A 26,075-nucleotide genomic window follows, 5' to 3' on the forward strand; every position below is an offset into this window, starting at 1 on the left:
CCTGAATAAAAAATTTAATTTAATTTAAAACTGTCTTCACACAACGAAACATACTCCATACATTCTCTCGTGGTCTTCACACTTACAAAACTCTATACCCCAGTACTAACCCTGAATCTGAAATTCCTCCTTGAGGGATGTAGTGGAAAGACCTATCATTGATTCAAGAAAATAATTATAAATTTAATAACAGTCCATAAACTTATTTAATATTTATCTTTGAAATACTTTCACAAGGAAGTGGTTTAATTTTTTATTAGCTTTTTATGAAATATTATTGTTTTCAAACAAATTATGTGTATATTTTGTAATTGTTTATCGTAGTATTTGTTATTTGAACGCACCTTGTATATCGTAAAGCCAATTGGGACGTAGTCAACCCCATAACGTTTAAGTTGTCTGACATTCTTCTGCATGAGGGAGACGACCATAGTACAGAGGTCGTCGTCGTCGTCCACGTCTGGGTCCTCCAGCTGGACGGTGTACTGCGGGTTGCTGGCAAATGTGTCTGAAAATGGTGAGGGCGTAATGTAAATATTACACATCAAGATCTATTACACAGCTTCAAACTATTTAGCATGGGAGTAATGATACAGTATTGTGTTATCGAACATTCTTAGGTGTTCTGCGACAATGTACATTCTTGTTAGAACCCTATAGTGATAAAGTCCTTCACTTCTATTCCCAATATTTAATTTGTATTTCAATCTTCTCCTTTCCTCAAATCTTTGTGCTGTCTTTTTCTATAATATTTTTCCTGCACCGCTTCATACGATTGTTTAGGCTACTGTTCATGTACCAATGTCGTTGTTAGTTTAGTTCATTTATTATGCACCCCATACCCATCTTGTGGGCGGTAGTGGAAAGGGTTACAGAGGCACATAATGGGCTCAGGGACTGAACCCCACAATTCATTTAGCTAAGCAAGTTACAATCTTGATGAGCTAGTTAGAAAATTCAATACAAGTCGTCACATCATCAATGGGTTCGAGATCGACCACAAGTACAGTTTCTAAATTAAGCAACTGACATATGTGGAGAGCTAGTGTCACAATTGATATGTTTGTCCTGCACACCGCCCCCCATCCAGTGGGCAGCGGTGGATAGGTTACACCGCCCTCCATCCAGTGGGCAGCGGTGGATAGGTTACACCGCCCCCCATCCAGTGGGCAGCGGTGGATAGGTTACACCGCCCCCCATCCAGTGGGCAGCGGTGGATAGGTTACACCGCCCCCCATCCAGTGGGCAGCGGTGGATAGGTTACACCGCCCCCCATCCAGTGGGCAGCGGTGGATAGGTTACACCGCCCCCCATCCAGTGGGCAGCGGTGGATAGGTTACACCGCCCCCCATCCAGTGGGCAGAACTAGTGTTTTCCTGAACCTTTAAGCTTTTAACTGTTTTCATCCTTTAGTTGTCAAGATGCAACACTGGCTGTACCTCGTTTTCAACAGATTTAAGACTTGAGTTCTAGTTCCAGCCGCCAGTGACCTCGCGGGTGCAGCTCTTATCAGTAGGCTGTCCGGCGTGTCCCTTCTCCCAGAAGTAAATTCATTACTCTCATTTCTACAGATTGGTTTCCCATTGTTGGGACAGGATATCTGTTAGGATCATCTAGGTCCCCCCCCCCCTCCCTTCTACTCAAAGATGCTACCCACAACAGTGAAAGGAAACGTTTTTCTGTCCTGCCGCGGGATTCGAACCAGTTGGACCTGATTGTGCTGATCATTGTGCTAAGAATAGCATTAAATTACGTAATATCAAATATGACCTATACCCGTGGCGCGCACAACTGAATTTCAGGATTATCGTATTTTCGTATTTTTCATTGCCCACTACATTTCAGGCATATGTCCCTCGACTTTGTCATGAAACTAGTTTTGTTTTGGCATTATGCATTCATTATGCTCTCGTAGTGACATTCTGAATGATATTGTAGCAACTACATCAGAGTCGTTAGCAAGTTCCTATGTCTACACACTACCCTCAATCAGTTAACAAGGTCTGAGCAGTGTCGGTGGGCGGATACATAATGCCGAGAGTACATCAATAATATCATCACTCAATAACATCAACACTACGTCTGACCTACCTTGACCCAGCCGGGACCTGACGGCGTCCCGGGGTCGTATTCCTATACATCAATCACTATACTGTTATATCATATATATAATGTTAAACATATTATGTTTACTGTCCTTCTGTCAGGGTTACTTAAAGGAGTTACGACCACCTCAGTCTGTAGTCAAATCATTTGCAGTATAATAACTAGGTACTCAATATTTTGACTTGTGCAGCCTTCTGGAATTAATTGCTGCTTTCTTTTGATAATTATTTTTAATACAAGTGCTTTTCAGAGTGATTGATCTTTGTTCTATCATATAGAAGTATGCTTTGCATGTCCATTTTCTATTTTATTATTTTCGTAGCTGGGAGTTTATGTACATTTTTTATGTACAAAATGTACAATTTATGTACATTTTTTTGTTAATGTCGATTAATTATAACGTTGAGTCACTCACCAATGAAGTTCCTGCAGCCGCCGGCACTGTGTTGAGACGCCCAGGCTCCCTCGTACAGTACCATCTGGTACCTCTTCTGCACCTGCTCGGCGGGAGGGCGGTGACCATTACCTTCATCATCGCTGTTATCGTCGTCAAACACTTCAGGAGTTACGTCGCAGATCTCAACACACGTGAAGTTCTTGATAAAGTCCTGTATATTGACAATCACGTTATTGCTATTCAATTATGGCATGTGTTGGACGCCGGTAGGCTCATATATTTTCATAATAAAACCCTGGAAAAGCAGTGGGCGTTTGGTACTCCAATTCCTGCCCACTACCGAGTAACCTTCGACCATCCCCGGTCAACAACAACTTAATCATTCTACAACATCAACTGGTGTTACACATGTAGGTGTATCATTTATAATACATTTGAATATTAAATGATTGTATAGACACAATACAAAATAACACTTGGTGCTCGCAATTCTCCTTCATGGACCCACCTGGTAACTCATCCAAAACTCTCCATCGTCGTCGAAGGTAAGACCAAGACGTTGTTTCTCCTGGTCAGCGATGGTAGCCCACTCTGGTGACTTGTCGCTCCACGAACCTTTCCATTCTGTTTCATTACCCCAAGGGTTGTGCAGACGGACTAACTCAGCCTTGCCCTAAGGTGTACCAAAAATTAAGAATTATCTGAAGGAAGTGTATAGCGTCGTACAAACGACGTTGGTGTAATGACTGTCATACAGATCACTGTTTTCTTAACTTGAAACGGAAAACAGGACTAGCACCAAGGTAAAGGTTTTCATCGCCAGTGCTATTGAATAATAATTATACAGAATATGTAGGTGAATGCAGGTGTATCAAGTGCATAAAATAGTATCCCAAAAGACCCATAAGACTCGCTAAGACATGACGTAATGATACAGCGGATCTGGAATAATTTGATCTATTCCAAAGGAATAATAAAGACTAGTCACCGCAAGACTCGTGAGTGAGAAAAATTATCCAGATTGATTAAAGGAACAATGCATTGGTGTACACAGACACTCGAGAGAGTGCGTCACCCATGTCGTTGGGAGAAGTTTCTCGCGCCAAATCCACGAGACATAAACAATGGACTGAGTCACTAGTGTACAAAGGCCGTTTATTCTCCCACTTGGCTGTGGCAGCTTCAAAAGTCCCTGCATAATACAAAAATTCTAAATACAAAACTAGATATTTCAGAAACAAAATAACATAACTAAAATAATATTCATAGTTTTAACTACGCTCTAAACTAGCCACTTCAGTTTGGTGGTGATTATTATGAAATTTATATTTTTTGAAATATACAAAATATGTATTTGTTGTTAAAACACTAAAAAAAATTCACAGTTTGTATGGAATGGATCATGTAACTAATAAAACATTCGTTTGTCTCCACTAGCACATTTTGCACCAAATTAAAGTGTGGTTTATAGGGCGTACATCTTTACCATGTTCACATGAAACCTCAATGTCGAAGCTTCGAATCACAAAACTATTTGTGTACATAATACAAATTAAATTAACTTGTTATTAATTAATATTTTCTAACAAAAAATAATGTGCGTAAACTACGTATATTGAATGTTCTAACTTAAAAATTAGTTTATGCTAAACTTTGTGTGATTTTTTTCTTTATTAAATAATATAGAATATAAGAATCATATTTACATCAATTTACAAGGTAAAATACAACATTTATATATATATATATATATTATATAATTCTGAGTAAACCAATTTTTAATTTCATCATTGAGAATGAGCCGTAAACCCGCAAATGTTATAGTTTGTGATTCGAAGCTTCAGAGAGGTTCGACGCGGACGAGTCGGGAAAATGGCGTAGATCCTCCACACTGACCTCGGGAAAAGCCAGGCTAAGGTTCCAGTTGGTTAAAGAGGCTAGGGAGGACGGGAGGTGGAACCTGTTGAGCATGCTGGTGGCCGCACTCACAGGGGAACCAGCACCCACCAGCGACTTGTTCATAGTGGCCAAGGCGTCCTGGAGGCGAGGTCTGATGAAGGGCGCGGAATGTCTGTTATTCTGCAAGTCAAATATTTGGATAAACAAAGGTGTGTGTGAGAGAGTTTGAGTCCCACGTTCGGATGGTCACAGAATTACCGGAGGAAATGGGAACCATGGTTAAGGGAGACCATTATGAGTTAGTCACACTATTGTTTATGGTAGTAGTTTTGGTATTGTTCCGGGGGGGAGGGGGGTAGTTGACAAAAACATTGTATGGTGCCATTCAAAAATCTTGCAACAAATGATAAATTCCGATATACGTTATATATAATATTTTTAATCAGAAAATCAAGTGAGTAAACAATTTTGCATTAATAAATAGCACCTTTGACAAGGGATAAAAAGCTAATGGAAACTGCTCTTGTAAGTAATAAACACAGCAAATCAATTAGTAAAAATGTGAAGCTCTGCATCTCTACAGGTTAACAATTTGCAAGAGGAACGACTTAAAAAAATTATTCAAGAGGCTACCGCGTTGATTTTAAGAAAGTATATTATTATTTTTAATGACATAGATATGGGTTGAGTAATATAGCATTTAGTAAATTAAAGCTACTGTATATATTAATGCTTTACTAACAAAAATCAACTATTAGATGACTAATTAGGCTGTTTTACTAAAGTTATTCAACTTTTATATTAACAGTTTGACAAAATTCATTCGACGTCTCATTTCAATTTCTTGTAAACATCTCGCACAAACAAGTGAATACACTGAGTGTGCTTCAATTCAGATCCTTCATTTTTTTTAATTCGATTTCCTTTCAAAATTTAGCTGGTAAAAACAAAGATGGTTGTGGAGTAGCAGGCTACACAGTTCACATTCTTCACGTGGAGCAGTTGCATGGGACCGTAAACTTCCGCCTGGGAACAAGTCTGAATGAGTCTTACCTTCACTTTAGGTCCGACAGACTGAATATCTACCACAGTGACGCGTGTGATAGAGTAGGCATGTCTCATTATGAGACCGTTGGGCAGGATACTCTCAGTTTGCACTGCAGGGTTGTTGGGCTGAGGAAATGAGGAACAAGCTAGTGTGAGCCTCATTGAATATGACCATAAATCACTCATAATTCACTAATTCACAACGTATATATGTTTGGGTTTTTAGTGCTAGTCGGTGTGTTCGTTGCAACCCGTTCTCGCACTTGCTTATAGTTAATATTGTGCATATGTGACATACTAATTGATTGTGAATATTTTAGTTTACCTTGAAAAGCTTCATAGAAAACACCGACCTCGCCTAACCTTCTTAGTATGTTAAGATAAGCATCTTATTGCTTCTTACAGGTGTGAGAGAACCTCACACCTGTATTGAAGCAGGTGTAAAATGAGTAACGACTAAGCAGTAATTACTGTTTATGTCTGCAAAATCGAACTGTTAGCTCTTGGACCCCGCCTTTCCTACTGTGTAGTGGTGTCAACAGTGCGCTACTTAATTTTACAACTCTTCAGCACGGGTGGGACACGAACAAGGGGGGACAGGTGGAAACTTAGTACCCAGATGAGCCACAGAGACGTTAGAAAGAATTTTTTCAGTGTCAGAGTAGTTAATAAATGGAATGCACTAGGAAGTGATGTGGTGGAGGCTGACTCCATACACAGTTTCAAATGTAGATATGATAGAGCCCAGTAGGCTCAGGAATCTGTACACCAGTTGATTGACAGTTGAGAGGCGGGACCAAAGAGCCAAAGCTCAACCCCCGCAAGCACAATTAGGTGAGTAATGGTCATACCTCTATAGCGCAGCCTATGAGAGCGCCTCTACGGTAAGCCTTCCACAAGAGGGAGAACAGCTTGGGTGGGGGGTTATGGAGATCAACCATCTCTACGACTCCTCCTGTCAGGTCGACCATACTCTCATTAATGTTGCCTCCTCGGAGGGCTTCGTATCCTCCATACATCCTGTGTGGGACAATATACATTGCTTCAAAATGTTTCCGACATTAAAATGGACATTATATGGACACTCAACGCTTGACAGGTCAGTATATTATAGAAATGTATTATATATTCATTCGTGATATGAGTATTTATGTATTATATATTCATTCATATATGAGTACTCGCTTTAAGGGGATGGATTGGGGCGGGAATGTTGAGTAATTATTGTGAATGTAAATGTTTATTTATTACATTTTCATAAGTTTATATTGTATTTGTAAATTAGGTATAACAGTCAAACGTCTGAAAGTTCTGCAATTATATCTTTCGGGAATATTCCATAATAGATTATTGTCGCGAGACCACCAGTATTGACAATGTTTAGTTATATACACATACATTATACGTGTATGGGTTGAGCTACAGCTCTTGAATCCCGCTTCTCCCGGTGTGTGGTACTCACTTGGCGTATGCTTTCTCCAGAAGAGCACACCAGAATTCATTTTTGGTTTTCGAGTGCATGAAGACAAGCTGTCCATTGTACGTGGGCAGCATGTCATCCACCACCACCTCCTGCCATTTTCCATACTGCCAGAATCTGCAGACATTATAATAGATACACATTGCTATTTACAATACTTCAAATTATTTTGAAATTTGTCATTTCCAGTGCATGCTTCAAGCTGTCTAGGAACTTTGGTATTTACATTGCATACTTAAAACTCTTGGGAACTTTACTATTTACAGTATATACTTCAAACTGTCTTAAGGATTTGAAGTATGCACTGTGAATGTTTAATGTTAGATAACATGCATGAGTTGCAAACTTCCCCATCTGTAAATCAGATATATTTACTCACTTTTTTTTTAATTATTATCCAAGAGGTACTCTGGTGAGGGCGCTAAAGTGAGACACCAGGAAATTGTTAGTTCAGAATCATATACACAAGACCACCCAAAAAAATATCTCAAAAGATCATTTCATATTCTTAGATAATTCCCATACAATTGAGCAAACTTATTATCATTCAAGACACTTATGACTTTATGATGCAGCAATATATATAATATATATATAATATATAATAAAATACTTTGCACTGTGTTAGGATTATTGACACTTAAAATTAAACACTTGGAATTACCGGCACTCACTTTAAATAAGAGACTCACTTAAAATAACAGGGACTCACTTAAAATAACAGGGGACTCTCTTCAAATAACAGGGGACTCTCTTAAAATAACAGGGGACTCTTAAAATAACAGGGACTCACTTAAAATAACGGACTCACTTAAAATAACAGGGACTCACTTAAAATAACAGGGACTCACTTAAAATAACAGGGGACTCTCTTAAAATAACAAGGGACTCTCTTAAAATAACAGGGGACTCTTAAAATAACAGGGGACTCTTAAAATAACAGGGGACTCACTTAAAATAACAGGGACTCACTTAAAATAACAGGGGACTCTCTTAAAATAACAGGGGACTCTCTTAAAATAACAGGGGACTCTTAAAATAACAGGGACTCACTTAAAATAACAGGGACTCACTTAAAATAACAGGGGACTCTCTTAAAATAACAGGGAACTCTCTTAAAATAACAGGGACTCACTAAAAATAACAGGGACTCACTAAAAATAACAAGGACTCACTTAAAATAACAGGGACTCACTAAAAATAACAGGGACTCACTTAAAATGGAAGATGCCGGCATAGAGGTCGGTAAAGCCTTGGTCGCAAGGCACCACCACATGAAACAGCTGAGGGTTGAGAGTGAGGTTGGACACGGCTGCCAGCAACCAACAGTCACCTGAGAGAAAGGATTATGCTCAAATCCTACGCAAAATAATTCGACAAAACTGTCAAACCCGTATACGTCGTTAGGTTAGGATGATTAGCAACGTTTAGGTTGTATTAGGCTAGGGTGGTTAGGCTATGTTAGGCTAGGGTGCGTTAGATTAGGTAAGGGTTAAGTAGGATTTAAAAATCCATTGGCGGACAGTCTTGTGTACGATATTTAGTATTCGCGAGAAGATATATATTTCAATTATGTCATTTATATATTATGCACCCCATACCCACCCCGTGTTAAAAATATACACGCAGATCTGTTATATGTTGACGTCTGTTGTGTTAAGTATGCATGTGGATAAGTAATAGGAGTCGGACTAAGAATATTTCTTCCACTAGGAATGAGTTCTGTGATCCCACTAGGCCACAGAGCTCTATACCCTCCGGTTTGATTCCTTTTAATTCACAATAATTGTGCTATTTAATTGTAAAGTTAAGCCGAAATAATAACACATTATCCAAACATTAGTCAGTAAAATGATTTCTGTCGTGGAGTCAGATGAATAATAATTCGTTGGAGGCATTGTTGCCATGAGTGTATAATGTAGTTGATTGTATTTATACAATCAGTTGCCACGTTATTCACTGAATGTTTGGGGTCGAAACCAGGAACTAGAGTTAGATTGCATTCAGTGTTGCCAAACCACAGCATGGAAGCTCTACCCGAAAGTAAAATGAAAATCTTGTCACCTACCCAGTTCACCCTGTTGGATGTCGAACCGTGTAGCACCATCTATGAAGAACCGTGGGTTGTCTACGATGTCCTGGAAGTAGAAACACCAACGTTTTTTCAATGATATTTGGGGAAGAATTAAGGCATTGTCATTCGTTGCCATTATTAAGTCCACTGTTATTAAAGGATTCCCGGCAATTGGAGGCTAATAAGTCTCCAATTCGAGGTCAACTGAGTGGCAATGTTAATATAGTGCGAGAAATAAAAGCATAAACTACATAGGAGAAAGTGGTGATAACCACTGTAATATATGGTTAAGACTCACGCTAAAACCAGGGCGATATTCTTATACTAGTATAATTAACTACTGTAACAGGAGAGCTTCAACATTTTTCATAGGTATTCTTAAGAAGGCAGTGATGTCATCCCTTCCTCTTTATATATCTTAATGAGATATCATCCCTTCATGAGATATCGTCCCCTCCTCGTGAGATATCCCTCACTATCCCTTTTTTCCGGATCAGATGTGATCGCAATCCCTTTCCTTCAGCGTGAGGTACTCTTTTGATCAGTTAACAAAAACCTATAATGAGAGCAGTTAGGGGCCCCTATAGATACGGGCTCACCATAGCCCGTGCTACATGGACACTTCGTTCTAAGTAGCTAAATCTGAAACGACAACAGCCCTATAGAAACGACATATAATGCCTTACGCGGGGTCTCTTCCAGACGTAGGACCTGCGGGTGACACCGTTGAAGCTGATGGAGTAGTCATTGGGCGGGAACTCCGGGTCCTCGTAGATCTTCTTGGCCTTGAAGCACTCGTCCCTCAGGGTACGGAAGCCCTTCTTGGCCAACTTCAAACCACCCTTAACAATCCGGTTCTGCGTGTACTGGGGGAAAACGATTGGTTAATAGTGTAAAGGAGGAAATGCATATGTTTATCTCTCAGAATTTTCGGTAATACGTTTATTGTTTGTGATGTGTTTATATGTATGTATTAACACGATGTACTGAACGGGGTGAGAATAGCTTGAGCTACCTCATCCCTTTGTGTGTATTTTACCTCAATAAACTTATTTCAATTGGTTAAAACAAATTGTCTCGCATTTGCAAATGCTGCATTACATATGGAGCACAATTTCGTATGATAAAAGTACAGAATAGATGATTTTCATAATACACGACAATTAGTAAATTCCAATTACTTAAAGCTCATTGTCCTGTGGATGAGTTAATTAATAATAATCTGGTTTAAGTATAAAATCATCCTTTGTGCCGACGTCACGCTGGGAGGCGGTGTACGCTGTGTTCGGATTATGTCTATGGCGTCAGACGTGAATAATTAGTTACATTGAACATTTTAGCGTTGAGAATAAATGAGATACAGTACAAAGTTCGATTATTAATATAGTGTGACAGTTGTCATTCTTAACGATAGAACCCCTGATGTGTTATTCATATCTAAACTACATAGACATAACTCGACCACACAACCTTGAGCCGTTCGGCTGACGTTGTTCTCAGCCAACGATACACGAAAAGCCGTTCGTCTGACGTTGTCATAGGCTAACGACACACGAACCGTAGCCGTTCGTCTGACGTTGTCCTAGGCTAACGACACACGAACCTTAGCCGTTCGTCTGACGTTGTCCTAGGCTAACGACACACGAACCTTAGCCGTTCGTCTGACGTTGTCCTAGGCTAACGATACACGAACACGAACGTTAACCGTTCGTCTGACGTTGTCCTGGGCCAACGACAGACGAACGTTAACCATTCTTTTAGTCATATAGATCATCACCCGTATATTTGGTCCTGTTTGATTTTAAGTTCTGTATTACGTTTGCATTTATCTTTATGTGGATCTGAATTTATTTCTAGGATCTTATATGAAGGGCACAACATGCGTAAGTCTCAAAGCAAAATTATGATCCTTACATAGCCAGCGCTGTCATCTGGAAGTCCACACGTCGTATACTGTGAACATATAAAAGAAACAGGATATACTGGAAGAAAGCAATTCTGCTTTTCCAGTAATGGCTACAATTTAAAAAAAAAATAAGCTGAAAAAGTTATGTAGATTCGAACACAACTATTAACAAAATAACTACAAGGAAACCAGACATAAAGCTTTCTACAGCGTTAGAGAAGAAAAAAGCAACAAATTTAAAACGAAAATAGCCTACTATCAGCAATTAATTTCACAATAACATACATAAACAAGAGGTTTCATTTTAATCAATCAAGATACAATTCAGGAATAAAAAAGCAATCACAATACTTCAGGTAATTGGCCAATTGCCTAGTTATTTCAATTATTACTAGGAAAATGTTAAGTTCAGAGCTTTAACCTAGCTTATTAACACATTCCCTCGATGAGCCTTTTTCAGGGCTAATATGGAATGGATAAGCCAGAGGTGAGGGGTGGAACAGGCAGTTGGTTCTCAGGTGGGTCTTATAAGACGCAAAAAGGTTTGGTGTTTGGCTTAAGGCTTATTAACCTCCGGAGGGCTGTTAAGGTCTATCAACTTCCGAAGGGTTATTAATACCACCACAATAGCTCACTGACCAACCGGTAAATATACCTTTCATTCTAAACCCTTTCCAGAACTAAGATAAACTCTTGGGTGCATATAAAGCAAGAAGCGGGACACACATCAGAGTATATATAGCCCTGGAAAAGAGGTTCACCTCAGTGAATATATCTATGGAAGAGAACCAACGTCCTGTCACATTTACGGGCTCACCATAGCCCGTGCTACATGGACATTTCGTTCAGAGTAGCTAAATCTAAAATAACAACAACCACCACCTGTAGCACGGTCATCTCCCACAATATAAACCTTATTGTGCACTTGTTATTCCAGAAGAATTATGCTCTATAGTATTGGTCGTCAAATTAAAAAATAACACATTCCCTTGAAAGCCTAAAAAGAAGCTTGACGGAGATAATTCACTGCATGATAACACACCGAATGAAGCTAACTGAGAGGCAGAGAAGGAACACTTTGGAAAGAAGCACACTAAAGGCAGATCAGACTGAGGAGTACGTGGGGAAAAAAGGCTAAATACTGGGACACAATGTAAGCCGGGCTTATCAAATAAAGGCAGAGTTTGTAATAATTAACTCATGATAGTCGATGTTTATTCAGTTCTTACAAGCTTGTTGTAAGCTGCGTCCTCGGTACTTAGTCGAGACACTCTTATAGTGCCACTATGAGGCACTCTTCCTCTCCCATAATGGGAAAAACACATCACTGAACATTCTGGTTGGTTGGTTTTAACAATGCTTTCATGACGTTTCAGATGATAAAATCATTGCGCATTTCTCGACCATTTTTACGCAAGAACTAACGTGAGGAATAAAAGGAATGTATACCTGTAAGGTCAACAATTATACAGGGAATCCTTGGTATTGGCAAAGTAACCGCTGAAATTCCCATTTTCTGTAAATGCAAGAGGTCGAACAGGTCTGAGTTTTCAACATTTGCTAAATTCACGAAAATCCGCTTTTAAATGTCCTCATAAACAATACTTTATACCACATCCATCCGTATACATCATATCCGACATGGACATCAACATGAAAAATAATACTTATTTTTAAACATTGATACCGGTGTGTATGGGAAATTTATCTCTTGGCTGACTTGGCAACCAATAAAAACTGAAAGCTGCGTTCGTTTTGAACTAAACACGGTATTCAGCCGGTGGGTCAACAAGGGCGCCGCATACTGCTGTCTGCTGAGCTCACATATTCGATTTTCCAAGATTTGAGGAAAATTGGAAGCAGCGTGACAGGGAAGCATAAACAGGGTTGCTCGCCCTCGCCACACTTCCCCAGAAATAGTGAGTGGGAACCCGCCCCCGCGAGCGAACACTACCTAACTACTGAAAAACTCCTCAACTTACGGAAACCATTTTCCTCCTATTCGGAGTATATATTTTCGCCCCTAGACCAAAAGTGTGCATACATATCCTTATTCTTCATAAATTTAATCTTACAGTCATTAAAACACATACGCCTGTAGGAATAAATGGAGATTGAGAGTTATAGAAGAAAACGATACGGGTTAAACATATACCAGGTACTGGTAACTCCCCGTCGCCCTGAACGATACAGTGAGGAACCAGACAGGATGTTACCGGAAGTTACCTGCTAATTTTCCCACGGTGGAAAATGGTGACTGTTATAGGGAGGATTCTGAGGTACAAGGTCTGCCTCCCGCCCTCCTGTAGCTCCATACACGGCTCTTCTCAACACCTCAGCGCTTGCAAGTTGTGTGTGTGCATGTGTGCGGCATTCATTTAAGTTTTGAATAATTGCTTTGTTATATATTATGCATATAAAGTGAGACGCTCACACTATCTTTCTGTGTCGCTGTCTCTCTCTGTCTCTCTCTGTCTCTCTCTGTCTCTATCTGTCTCTATCTGTCTCTCTCTCACTCACTCACTCACTCACTCACTCACTCACTCACTCACTCACTCACTCACTCACTCACTCACTCACTCACTCACACACACACACACACACACACACACACACACACACACACACACACACACACACACACACACACACACACACACACACACACACACACACACACTTTTGTTCGTGTCCAGGAACGTGAATAAATGGAACGCTCTAAGAGGTGAAGCCAACTCTTAGATTATTCCTCGTGGCAAAGTGGTAACGCACTCGCCTAGCGTTTCGCGAGCGCTTTGGCCTGGGTTCGTATGGGGAGGATTTACTTGGCGCCAATCCTTAACTGTAGCCTCTATTCACCCAGCAGTGAATGGGTACCTGGTTGTTAAACGATTTGGCGGGTCGTATTATGGGGATTAAATTAGGACTAAGGATTTGCCCGCTTGTGGTTGTACAAGAATGTGAGAACTTTTGTATAAATAAATTCAGAACCTATACAGCAGTCGCTTACGGCTAGAGAGGTGGGGCCCAAGAGCCGTTGCTCATCCCAAACACATTAAACTTAATACAACTACATACACGCTCGGCATGACATTTAATTATCTAATTTAAATTTTTTGAAAACATTTTTTAGATATGAGTCCGCCCTTTTATTCATAAAGTTAATTGAATTCTAACTTATATTAAACAATTCCAGACTAATATTAAGTTCCAGGAAGGAGACATGCAGTGGCGTGTGAATATGTTTTTAACAATTTGTTTCTTGTTCTTGATTTAGGCTTTGTACATATTCTTAAAACTATCTGTTCAAAGTTAGACCCTGTTCTTAATTATTTGTAATTGTTCCACCAAGTTTTAACTGTTCTTATAGCTGTACGCTTCTTCAAGCCGAATTAAATTTACGAGTTGTTTGGGAGGAAGGTGGTAGTGATGACCACGCAAGACAAGAGGGGAAGATAGGGGGGTTTGAGGGTGTTAATGTGGCGTGTTGACTGTTTTTAGTGATGTGTGGAGAGCAGCGCTGTTGTTGTTGTTATAGATTCAGCTACTCAGAACAAGTTCCGAGTAGCACGGGCTATGGTGAGCCCGTAGTGGACTTACCTGGCACAGGAGCGAGGAGAGCAGTGCTAGGCTCGGGTTGAGGCTTCTGGCACACCTTTCCTCCTGGTCTGGCAAGGTGCTACTCTGTACCTCCACCAGTCGCCACGCTCAGGCACCGCTGCTACTGTTGTTGCTACTACTGCTACTGCTACTGTTACTACTATTGCTACTACCTCTACTGTCAGGATCATTAAAAGTGTAAGACAAACTGTTCAACTTTCGTCTGAAATGAAGAACACGCGAAATATTTGAGTGTCGGGGAGGATACAGGATGGCAGTTGTTGGACGAGAGATGTGAATAGAACAATGAGACGGCATAACCTTGTGGGATTAGCAGCAGGAACTCGATAGAGCTGGGAATTGTGATGAGAGACTAATAGAAAATGGGGGTAAATTGGTCTATGAGGGGGAACTGGTCTCACGCGGATGCCCCTGATATGGTTTCCAATAGTCAAAGACAAGAAACTTGGTACGATTACTAATGAGTCCCCTTGGGCACCTACTGATCTTCCACAGGATGCATCCCACGGTCGTTGCCTATCTCCCTGGGGCCTATTTACTGCTGGGTGAACTGGAAATCATGGAAACGGTGTTCAAACACTTCAGTTCTACTGTGGGAATTGATCCCAGGACCTTCCCGTAACCCGCTACGGTGAGAAAGGGACGCCAGGTCCATTTGTCATACAGCTATTCACGGTGGCATGCTTGGGACATTACAGTGACGATACATATGGAGAAGGGAAGCTTACCTCGCTGGAGACGCGGCTGTAATATGTAGACTTCTGAAGGGAGGGCGCCTCCACGTCGTCGACCATGTGTTTACCGGCGCCATGACCCTTATAGCAGCGGCAATGACGTTCATCATCCTGCTTGGGTTTACAAACGCTGGGTGCCTCCCGCACCTCTGTCAGGGGCATCCTGCCTGGCTTCCTCCTGTCCTGCCCCGCCGCCACACACACACTACCCACACCACTCAATAATACTGCTTTAACTTCTACAGTTTATTAGCTTTCATATCAAGGACATGTGGCCTTCATGCGCGATATTGAGCGTCTATTTACGTAGCCCTGGTGACAGTTCCAAACACTAGATCACAAGCTTAGCAGGCTACACTCTTTGACACTAAAGCTTCCTGTAAATGATATACAATATTTTCATTAATTAAATCGCAAATAACATGGTTAAAGTATTTCACGAAAGGGCAACTGGTAGAACTAGCAGCAAGTAGAGTAGGCTATTAATACTAATGTGTGGTGATATTTAGCATTGTCTTTATTTAGCACTAATAGCCTACTCTACTTAGCAGCAAGTAGAGTAGGCTATTAATACTAATTTGTGGTGATATTTAACACTAATAGCCTACTCTACTTAGCAGCAAGTAGAGTAGGCTATTAATACTAATTTGTGGTGATATTTAGCATTGTTGCTAGCCTCGTTAACAGTGAGGTGACGGATCAGGGAGGCTATTTTACACTTTACAATTTATATTTTGTATGTCCTCAGTGTATGACACCTGTGTAAATATGACACCTGTGTAAATATGACACCAGTGTGGAAGATACCAGTGTGAGTGGCACCAGTGTATGTGTAGTACCAAAATATACCATCGTGATAGACCAATCTAAAAGATTGTTAAGGAGATCGATACTAAGCATAATCATGTTATATTAAAGTTCTCTATAAATTATAATACATTTAAATATCACATTAAATTGCCATAAATAATTCCTTACTAAGTTCCCGCCAAGTATTCCCTTGAAAAGTTCCGCCAAGTCCTTGCAAAGTTCCGCCAAGTCCTTGCAAAGTTCTTGCCGCTTAATTCCCAACAAAAGTTCCTGCCCTATAAAGGTCCCCTATAAAGCTAAGAGCTCGATCCTGCAAGCACAACGAGGTGAGTACAAGTAAGTGCGTACGCATTCCTTGACTTCATCTAATGAATAATATAGCCAAGGTTGCCAACCAGGCGTGAGGCCACAGCCGTGTTGATACCTGATCAACACGACTCGTCTGTCAGACTGCCAGCAGCTGCGTCGAACAGTCTGGTTGACCAGACCACCAACCAGAAGGGGGATCCGTCCGGTCCGTGAGGACATTGATCCCCGGAACCAGCGCAAGGTATAAGGCTTAGCAGCAAGTAGACGCCTCAACCAGCTGGTTGTCTTAATTTGCCACAACGTACAAAATACAAAGTGCCAACCTAACCAGAAACGACCGAACCCAAGCCACCCACCTAACCTAACCAACCGAGGAACAGAAAACGTGGATATATATGTGAGCCGCGAGTTTTCATAGTACTTTGTAATTAGTACGATGGGGGACCATAACTTACAGAATGAGACGTTTTAGTTGCGAGGACGGGTTCCTCAAGACCTACTTCAGTATAGCCTCGTCTTTCAAACTCTTAAATAAAGTCCTAAGTCATAAATAAAGCCTAACGTCTTTTCCCGGAATATTGCTGGCCTCAGGCTGCTCAAAGGCAGTCCAAGATGCTAATAAAGTCCCTCTTTACGAGCAAAAGTTTTGGCTAACTCATCAGTTCTCATTTACCACAACATTGGGAGATATTTAGCATGGACAAAAGGTATTTATCTTGGCTACACGTACGCGATCTAGACTTAAAGAGGTTGTTGACCCGCTAAGAATAGGTGTCACTCCCTAGCCACCAAGGACAGGGGGATATGTACACCCAGAGGTGAACCCTATTTCTTTGTGTGTATACACTGAGTTAACCTTAGTCCTGGTCTACGTTCAGCACTGAAGTATACTTGTTGATTGGTCAGAGAGTAGTTGTCACTGGTCTTAATAACCCTCCAGAGGTTGATAGGCTTTAAGCCCACCACCAAACCAATCAAGCTGTATTGAGATGCATGTCTCTGGCACAATGAGACAAATTCGCACTGCATGAGTGACTGTCAAGCGGAAATGAAGATTGATATTCGTCTTTGGGAAGAATAATTACAGAGTTCAATGTCAGAACTAAACAATGTAAGAATAAATACCACTAAACAATGTGAGGATAATAAAAAATAGAGCCATAAAGCGGAGGAAAATACCAAAAACATGTTATAATCCATAAAAAATCTTGAACCAGCATGGTGCGAAAATCTGGGCACTTTGCCAAGAGAAGGGAGACGTGTTTATGAATTGAGTGCGCATGAGTTTACTGGAAATACTAGAGTTGTAACACACATGTAAACAGTGTGTAAAACGGTCATAATAGCCGCCAGGAATAGTGTGTTGATATGCCCAGGGTGGATAAGGGCACCATACCCAGGGTGGATAAGGGCACCATACCCAGGGTGGATAAGGGCACCATACCCAGGGTGGATAAGGGCACAACACCCAGGGTGGATAAGGGCACAACACCCTGGGTGGATAAGGGCACTACACCCTGGGTGGATAAGGACACCATACCCAGGGTGGATAAGGGCACAACACCCTGGGTGGATAAGGGCACCACACCCTGGGTGGATAAGGCCCTTTGTTAACGGCACCCCGGCCCTTATCTACCGCAGCACCGCTCCTGTGCCAGGTAAGTCCACTACGGGCTCACCATAGCCCGTGCTACTTGGAACTTGCTCAGAGTAGCTGAATCTATAACAACAACAACCTTATCTACCACTGTATGCTGCCACACTGGTGTATGACACCGGACCCCGGCTGCGACACGCAAAACATCACAGATAATCAGCTTCAATGTTTATAAATACTCACTAAACAGGACGTTGCCATAAAAGGACATATATCTATACCAGTTCACCTTCCTGGAACGATAGTACTTGTAACAACTATTTGGTCAAACGTACAAAAATGGACGGTTGCAGCCAGCAATGCTCTGTGCTGTTAATTTTGTCAAGCAACAAAAAAGCAAGCTCAAACATTCATAGGCCTAGTAGCCCTCCTGTTATAATAGGCTTAGGATTGCTTAGATTAGGTTTCTTTGTATTAGGCTGCTTTGTTAATTTTTCTGCGTCCAGCAGTACTTTTGTACTTACTACTCGATGGTTACTATGATTACTATCATTTCTGGAGGATTGGTTATAACATATTATTATATACTGTAGCAATGTTATTAAGAAAGCGTTTAGGCGCGTAATTTACGTGTAAAATGCAAAAATATTATTTTCGAATACAAACTAAAATGGTCGCCAGGTTAAGAAACGTTGGCCCGTGTTCGCACGCTACTTTAATATTGAAATGTCTAAATAACTGCGAAGATTATCTCTAGCCACATACGTCACAAGTTTAACGGAATCAGTTAATCCACTAAAAATAAGCCGGATTAGTAAAACCTTAAGGACTGTTATATTAATGTTGCCTCGCATGGGCCAACTGGTGCTCTGAACTCATTATGTCACTTAAACCTTTGCACTCCCGCTCACAGGATGGGTATGGGGTCCACCACGCTCACAGGATGAGTATGGGCCCCACCACCGCCCACAGGATGAGTATGGGGCCCAGCACCGCCCGCAGAATGAGTATGGGGCCCACCAACGCCCACAGGATGGGTATGGGGTGCACAATAAACAAGCCACAACAATCAAATTGTTGGACTTGACTGATACAAGTATTAGCCTGTTAAAGAGCCACTTTAACAGGTTAATATTAGCGGTATATTGCACTTATAGCACTGGAGAAACAAAGACACATAGGGGACATGGTCACGACATACTTAGACGTATCGACAAGATGAGGAAATTCTGATTGTTCAATAAAAATCAAACATACACGAGAGGACAAGTAATCTCTTGACTACTCCTCGGGGTGGACGGTAGAGCGACGGTCTCCCCTGATGCAGGTCGGCGTTAAATTCCCGACCGTCCAAGTGGGTGGGCCACCATTCCTTACCCCCGTCCCATCCCAAATCTTTATCCTGACCCCAATATACTTAATAGGATCTAAGAGGTGAGTAACTGAGTACCCATCTACGTCATCATTACTATAAGGTCATAATGATCATGCCAGTACAGGCTCTAGATCCTACTGAGAAAACAAATCCATTAGAGGGATACAGAGTGAAGCTCTTGCCCAAAACGCTATGCGTACTAGTGGCATTAGGTATTGTATGTACTAGCTCTATCTATAAATCCAACTTTATGTTTGTAAATCAACTATGTATGTACTTTTCCTGAATAAAGAATTTAAATTTGAAGAATGGGGTACGTATTACCACCTCGGCGTCTGCTGGTGGAGGCTGCCAGAACCTTTTGGCTACTGTTAGTTATTGTTTCTTCAGGGACAATCATACCAGAACTCCGTCCTGGTTCTCCGCGCTGCCAGGTATGTTCTTCAGGGTTACCCGTGCACACTATCGTTCGCTGTTCTCCGCACTACATTGCAACACAAGGTTCAGAAGCATCGTAGCTTGAGGTGAACAGATTGGGGTTCAGTTCCTGAGCCTATTATGTACCTCTGTAACCTGTTCCACTACAGCCCCACAGGATAGGTATGGGGTGCATGATAATTGATCCAAGTCGAAATCGATCGTCTATCATAGCAACTGCTATTGTTGATATAGTCTTCAGAGCTCGCCCTGCTTATTGTTTCAGGTCATACCAAACACACTATTAAAAAAACACACGATTTACACACTAAATGTATGGAATTTACTCAATATATTTGAGTTAGCATGGCGTGACAGCGATAGTAGAGAGTAACGGTGCCGTGACAGCTTAAATAACCGTGCCGTGACAGCGAGAGTAGGCTACGGTGAGGAGGACTGCTATGAGCGAGAGCAGGAGCACTGAGGGAGGAAGACTGGTGAAGGAAGCAGGGGCCAGAGGTCTCCAACAGCACTTGGCACTCACTCACCAACCAAAACAACCACAGCTGTACTGGGAACCGACACCAAGAATGTGCTTGCACACCAGATGTGTACTAAGAACAACCCACCAGCCTTCCGAGTACTTTTTGTAGCTATGTGATCGAAAGTACCAATCATTGGAGCCCCAGTCAGTCACTTTTTGTACTATTGTTATAGTCCGAAAAAATAAAGCTAAATTTCAAACTTAAATATTCGTAGGTTTAGTATAATATAGTCGTATATTTTGGTAGCTTTCTTGTAAACATATGTTGTTAAATATGACCGAAAAAGTAAGATTAATAATTCTAACACGAATTTTCTCAATATTTCTTTTTGAGAATAAAAGAAACATAAGAAATATTGAGAAAATTCGTGTTAGAATTATTAATCTTACTTTTTCGGTTATATTTAACATATATAATATAGTCATATGTGTACTATATTAGGCCTCAGATAGCGTGTATTAAGCCTAGGACGGTTAGCTTAGGTTCTATTAGCATCATCAATATAAAAAATTTTACGGTGTGTCCAAATTCAATAACAGAAAAGTCTACTTTTCTGTTGGTTCATCACGACATATGTGTACCGTACTTCCCCACATGGTTACTGTAAGTACTTTCAGTTTAGGAGAATGGACTAAGAAATACTTGGGAAGGTATCGCAAGAAACTACACATAACGCAAGGTATCGTAAATCAAATACACAATAGATGAAATATAGCTGATAAATGACTGAATAGTCACTGCGGTCGTTTTCTTGCATCTGATGCCTCTCTTCACCAAACAGCAAATGGGTAACCCAGGAGTTAATTAACGGTTGTGGGATGGATCTTGGTGATGGTTAGACCTTGGTTTTAACTAGAGGGACGTCGATAAGCATAAGTTTAGCTGTTCCCGATTATGTATACCTTCTCCTACCTCCCCCACCACTACCCTCCTCCCAGTGAGTGCCATGGGATGCCAGTGTCATGGGATGCCATTGCCATGGGATGCCAGTGCCATGGGATGCCAGTGAGTGCCGAGGATGCTAGCTAGTCCGTGAAGTGTCGCCAGTAAGTGCCCAAGTTACTATGCACTCCTGGGAAATGCTGGCCGAGGTAGTGTCAGGCACTAGTCACCTGTAATGGTACGGCCCCTCCCTTCCGCAACCCTCCACATACACACATACTACACATACAGTATAAACACATATACACATGAAGTGTTGGGACCCCACAGTCTAAATTTAGATCACGCACTTCACAAGAACGGTAAACAGTGTTACCAAAACTCTCACACCATTAAGTATATCCGGGTATACTCTGTTTTTTGCTCTAAACGTTATATATGTGTTATTTAATTATTTCTTTTCCTATATTTTAATACATATATAATTCTTGATAATAATCAGAGAATAATTAAATAGTCACCCTTAAAACAGTGATATTTTATCTCTATTTCTTATAATACATTATCAAATGCTTTCATTTATTTATAATTATCACTTGGTAAAGGGTACATCAAGGGCTAAATCAGGCTATTTACACTGATTTATTAAAGCAAATTAAAGGGATATAAATGTATAAAATACCGGGATATTCACCAATGTTGGGACTTAGCAGAATCCACTTGCCTCGTAACCGGATATGTTGCACACTAAAAGCGCTTTCCGACGCCTCTTGCCACTTGGGCTCAACCTTCAAAATGATCGGCAGGCCTGAGTAGTGTCTGGCCCCCAGAGCTGAAGCCTTACTGTAGAGCGAAGATCCTCTATCTGCGCGTCAATGTGACTGATTGATAGAGGTTTAGTCACCAGCAAGGTGGCACGGGCATGAATAGCATTTTAGATCTCCGAATTGTGAATGTATTGTCTTGGGTCCGACAGTCTGTGAGAATTTCCTGGGTGGAGTGATTCTATTCGCACTTTCGATTCGATGGTCGTTATAAGTACTTTCATTTTAGAATGATATGGGTTGCAGGCCCACAGTGGTCACGTGTGGGTCTGGGGGTCCTCCTGTGGGCTACCCCCTGATAAATACAATTGTGATGATCATTTGCAGCTAAAACACTTTTGATGAGCACTTAAAATATTTTCAGGCTAAACTCTTGCAGTCTAAATACTTGGAACTTAAACACTTGCAGCCTAAACACGTGTAACTTAAACACTTGCAGCCTAAACACGTATAACTTAAACACTTGTAGCTTAAACACTTGCAGCCTAAACACGTGCAACTTAAACACTTGCAGCCTAAACACGTGTAACTTAAACACTTGCAGCCTAAACACTTGTAGCTTAAACACTTGCAGCCTAAACACGTGCAACTTAAACACTTACAGCGTAAATACTTGTAACTTAAACACTTGCAGCCTAAACACGTGTAGCTTAAACACTTGCAGCCTAAACACTTGTAGCCTAAACATTTGCAGTTCCAACGCAACTTGACCAACACGTGATAAATGGGATAGTGTCGGTAGTACAGCTGTGTTCGGTATTGACTCATACTCGGGAATGCCGAATTCGAATCCCGGGTGAGACAGAAATGGTCAAATACGTTTCCATTCACCTTATTCCTCTGTTCACATTAGTACCCTGGAGTTAGTTAACTGTTGAACGATTGAATCCTGGGAAAATGCTATAGTTCGACTTTCAGGTGGGGATATCTCGTTATGTACTTAACGTGTATGTATATATATACAGGCTGCCTGTCTCCGACGAAGTTACAGTTACAGGCAGCCAGTACAATTGTGTTATTTATACTACAAAACGTTTAGAGTGAACATGTAAGGAACTTACTCTGTGGGGCCAAGGTCAGCACCAAAGAAAACGGTGTCCTAACTTCTGTTTTCCGGGATACTTAGGAGAAATTTACACTTTCATTAGTAACGTATTTGCAGGGCCCGACATTGGAATATATATATATTACGTATAATACACTGCAGTATATGTCTATCGGCGCTCTTTTGCGAGTGATAACAACGCCGATAGTATGGTGGCGAGTGATGTAACCACCATGCAGGCACTGTTGTAGAGTGCTGTTATGATATGGTTGGCCGAGGCTGTTTTTGGTGATGCTGTGGTGAAGAGTGCTTTAACTACACGTCCTGTTCACTACTGGCTGGCGATACAACTGGGTAAGGAATATCGTGGCTAAAACGTAAGAGGGTACTCTCATCTGAGGAAGTAATAGTGACTCCTTCCTGGAAGACATGACGTCAAGAAACTCCTCCCTCCCTCCCCGCCCCCTACACATCTTTCCTCATTCCTATACGCAGTCAGCATAACCAAGTAGTATATTTATTTATTTATTTATATATATACAGGAAGGTACATTGGGATTGTAGGATACAAAGCATAGTAATTACATGCTTGTAAAGCCACTAGTACGCGCAGCGTTTCGGGCAGATAAATGAATATGATTTTGTATCCTCACAGGCCGAAACGTTTGGGCATGTTTCCTCAGGGTTGGTGCCTTCCCCAACCCTCTCTTCCGTCTCTGTTCACATAGCAGTAAATATAACCCGGGATAAGGCTAGCCGATCCTGCAGTGTTGAAATAGGACGTCGCATTTTAACGTATACGTTACCTAAGGCCAAAAACTGTCCTTCTAGAATATGGTAGCGGCTCGCGAAATTGAAACATTGTCCCGTTTTCTGTTCTTGAGTCCTCTGGTAGGTTAGGTTAGTACTGGCACAAGATAGAACAAGTGGTCTAGTCAGGTGGAGCCTCCATATTTGTTCTCTCGATTTGCTACTGTACAGAGAGACGGCACCACTCCCTTGCCAGGTAAGTCCACTACGGGCTCACCATAGCCCGTGCTACTTGCCCCTCTCCTGTGCCAGGTAAGTTACGGACTCACCATAGCCCGTGCTACTTGCCCCTCTCCTGTGCCAGGTAAGTTACGGACTCACCATAGCCCGTGCTACTTGCCCCTCTCCTGTGCCAGGTAAGTTACGGACTCACCATAGCCCGTGCTACTTGGAACCTGTTCCGAGTAGCTGAATCTATAACAACAACATGTTACTGTAAAAAAAATACACAACTGTATTACTGTATTCCCTCATCAGACGCCTACAAGCCTAAACAACCCATCTGAATTAGCCTATCAAGGGCAAATCATTGAAAGCGTACATTTACATTCTGTATTTCCCTTCAGGGCTCATGTGGGCAGCCCCTCGCGGGAGTGAGTCATATTTCCTGTGTAATCCGCTAGATATATATCTTTCCTGCTCTGTTTTTGTTTACTTATAGTCATACTTTAGATTTTATTTTATTTTATGTATTATATTATGTATTATTTTATTTATTTTATATTATGTATTAGATTTTATTTTATGTATTTATTTTCTGTTACTATTCTCCAGCGAATTGTGCAGTCAGTTGTGGAGCGGATAATGTCATCTTATTTAGTATAGTAAAGTTGAGTTTGGCGAGTATGTAGCCTAATGATGGCGGATATATAATATATATTTATATATATAGATATATATATAATCCTGAATACGAGTTTGAGGTTAAATAATTCATAATCCAATATGTACTTTACGCTCAATGATTCACAATGCAGGTTTGATTCTGAATTGTTTCCCCTATGATTTATTCTACACATTGTACGATATAAATCTTAAAGTACAAGTTTTAAGTTACCAAATGCATAATACAAATTACACCTAATGAATTTCAGGAATAATAAATTCATCAATGATGGGTACAGGCATTAGGATACAGAGTTTAGGGAGTGCAGGCCTTAAATGGAAAAATTCAGCATTCCTCTCTATCTTGGTGAATTAATACCTCGTAATTACTTGCAACACACAATGTCTCTGACCTTGGTGCTTCTCTCCTCGCCTCCTTGTGAATATCTTATTATATTTGTTATAGCTTTGCATACGACATATAGACAAATGGTGTCAACATTCATCTTAGTGCTTCTCCACATATTAATAAGAATATTTTATTGAAAATATATTAACATGTGCTTTCGGGAGTTGAGCTTCGGCTCTTTGGTCCCGCCTCTCGACTATCAATCGACTAGTGTACAGATTCCTGAGCCTATTGGGCTCTATCATATCTACATTTGAAACTGTGTATGGAGTCAGCCTCCACCACATCACTGTCTAATGCATTCCATTTGTTAACTACTCCGATAGTTAATATGTGTGTGGGGAGGGGAAGGGGTGAATACCAGCCCCACATATAAACACGAGAACATCTACATGTTGATACGTAATAACATTTACATAAACACAAATAAAGCTACATAATAGCTCACCGTGAGAGGTGGACGAGCGGTAAGATGAGGCCTATACAGACGTCCACTAGTACACAGAGGGAGTGTTGGTGTGCAGCCTAGCCAACACCCGCATGTTCTCTAACACCTGTGGAGGTACCCAGACCCCACACCTCTGGCGTCATACAGTCTCGACACCTCTGGCGTCATACAGTCCCTACACCTCTGGCGTCATACAGTCCCTACACCTCTTGCGTCATACAGTCCCTACACCTCTGGCGTCATACAGTCTCGACACCTCTGGCGTCATACAGTCCCTACACCTCTGGCGTCATACAGTCCCTACACCTCTGGCGTCATACAGTCCCTACACCTCTGGCGCCATACAGTCCCTACACCTCTGGCGTCATACAGGCCCAACACCTCTGGCGCCATACAGGCCCTACACCTCTGGCGTCATACAGTCCCTACACCTCTGGCGTCATACAGTCTCTACACCTCTGGCGCCATACAGTCCCTACACCTCTGGCGCCTTACAGGCCCAACACCTCTGGCGC

The 26,075-nt window shown here is 41.3% G+C and overlaps 1 protein-coding gene across 8 annotated transcripts in view; it reads right to left on the reverse strand.

The window, feature by feature from the left end:
• LOC138359250 (calpain-B-like) overlaps window positions 1-25,685 on the reverse strand; it is a 28,585-nt gene extending 2,900 nt beyond the window's left edge. Inside the window, exons 1-13 of one of the 8 annotated variants that reach the window (XM_069318265.1) lie at window positions 23,085-23,291; window positions 21,894-22,318; window positions 15,259-15,641; window positions 9,690-9,869; window positions 8,998-9,067; window positions 8,145-8,262; window positions 6,912-7,046; window positions 6,301-6,469; window positions 5,456-5,575; window positions 4,400-4,582; window positions 3,012-3,176; window positions 2,522-2,714; window positions 345-508 (exon numbers count right to left, since the gene is read on the reverse strand). In XM_069318265.1, the coding sequence (XP_069174366.1) occupies window positions 345-508; window positions 2,522-2,714; window positions 3,012-3,176; window positions 4,400-4,582; window positions 5,456-5,575; window positions 6,301-6,469; window positions 6,912-7,046; window positions 8,145-8,262; window positions 8,998-9,067; window positions 9,690-9,869; window positions 15,259-15,426 (1,665 nt within the window). In that variant the 5' untranslated portion in view covers window positions 15,427-15,641; window positions 21,894-22,318; window positions 23,085-23,291. The other 7 variants (XM_069318267.1, XM_069318263.1, XM_069318264.1 and 4 more) reach the window with 7 other exon arrangements.
• Between the last annotated feature and the right edge of the window lie 390 nt (window positions 25,686-26,075).

Source organism: Procambarus clarkii, chromosome 90 (assembly GCF_040958095.1).
Source record: "Procambarus clarkii isolate CNS0578487 chromosome 90, FALCON_Pclarkii_2.0, whole genome shotgun sequence".
In the NCBI taxonomy this organism is placed as follows: Eukaryota; Metazoa; Arthropoda; class Malacostraca; order Decapoda; family Cambaridae; genus Procambarus; species Procambarus clarkii.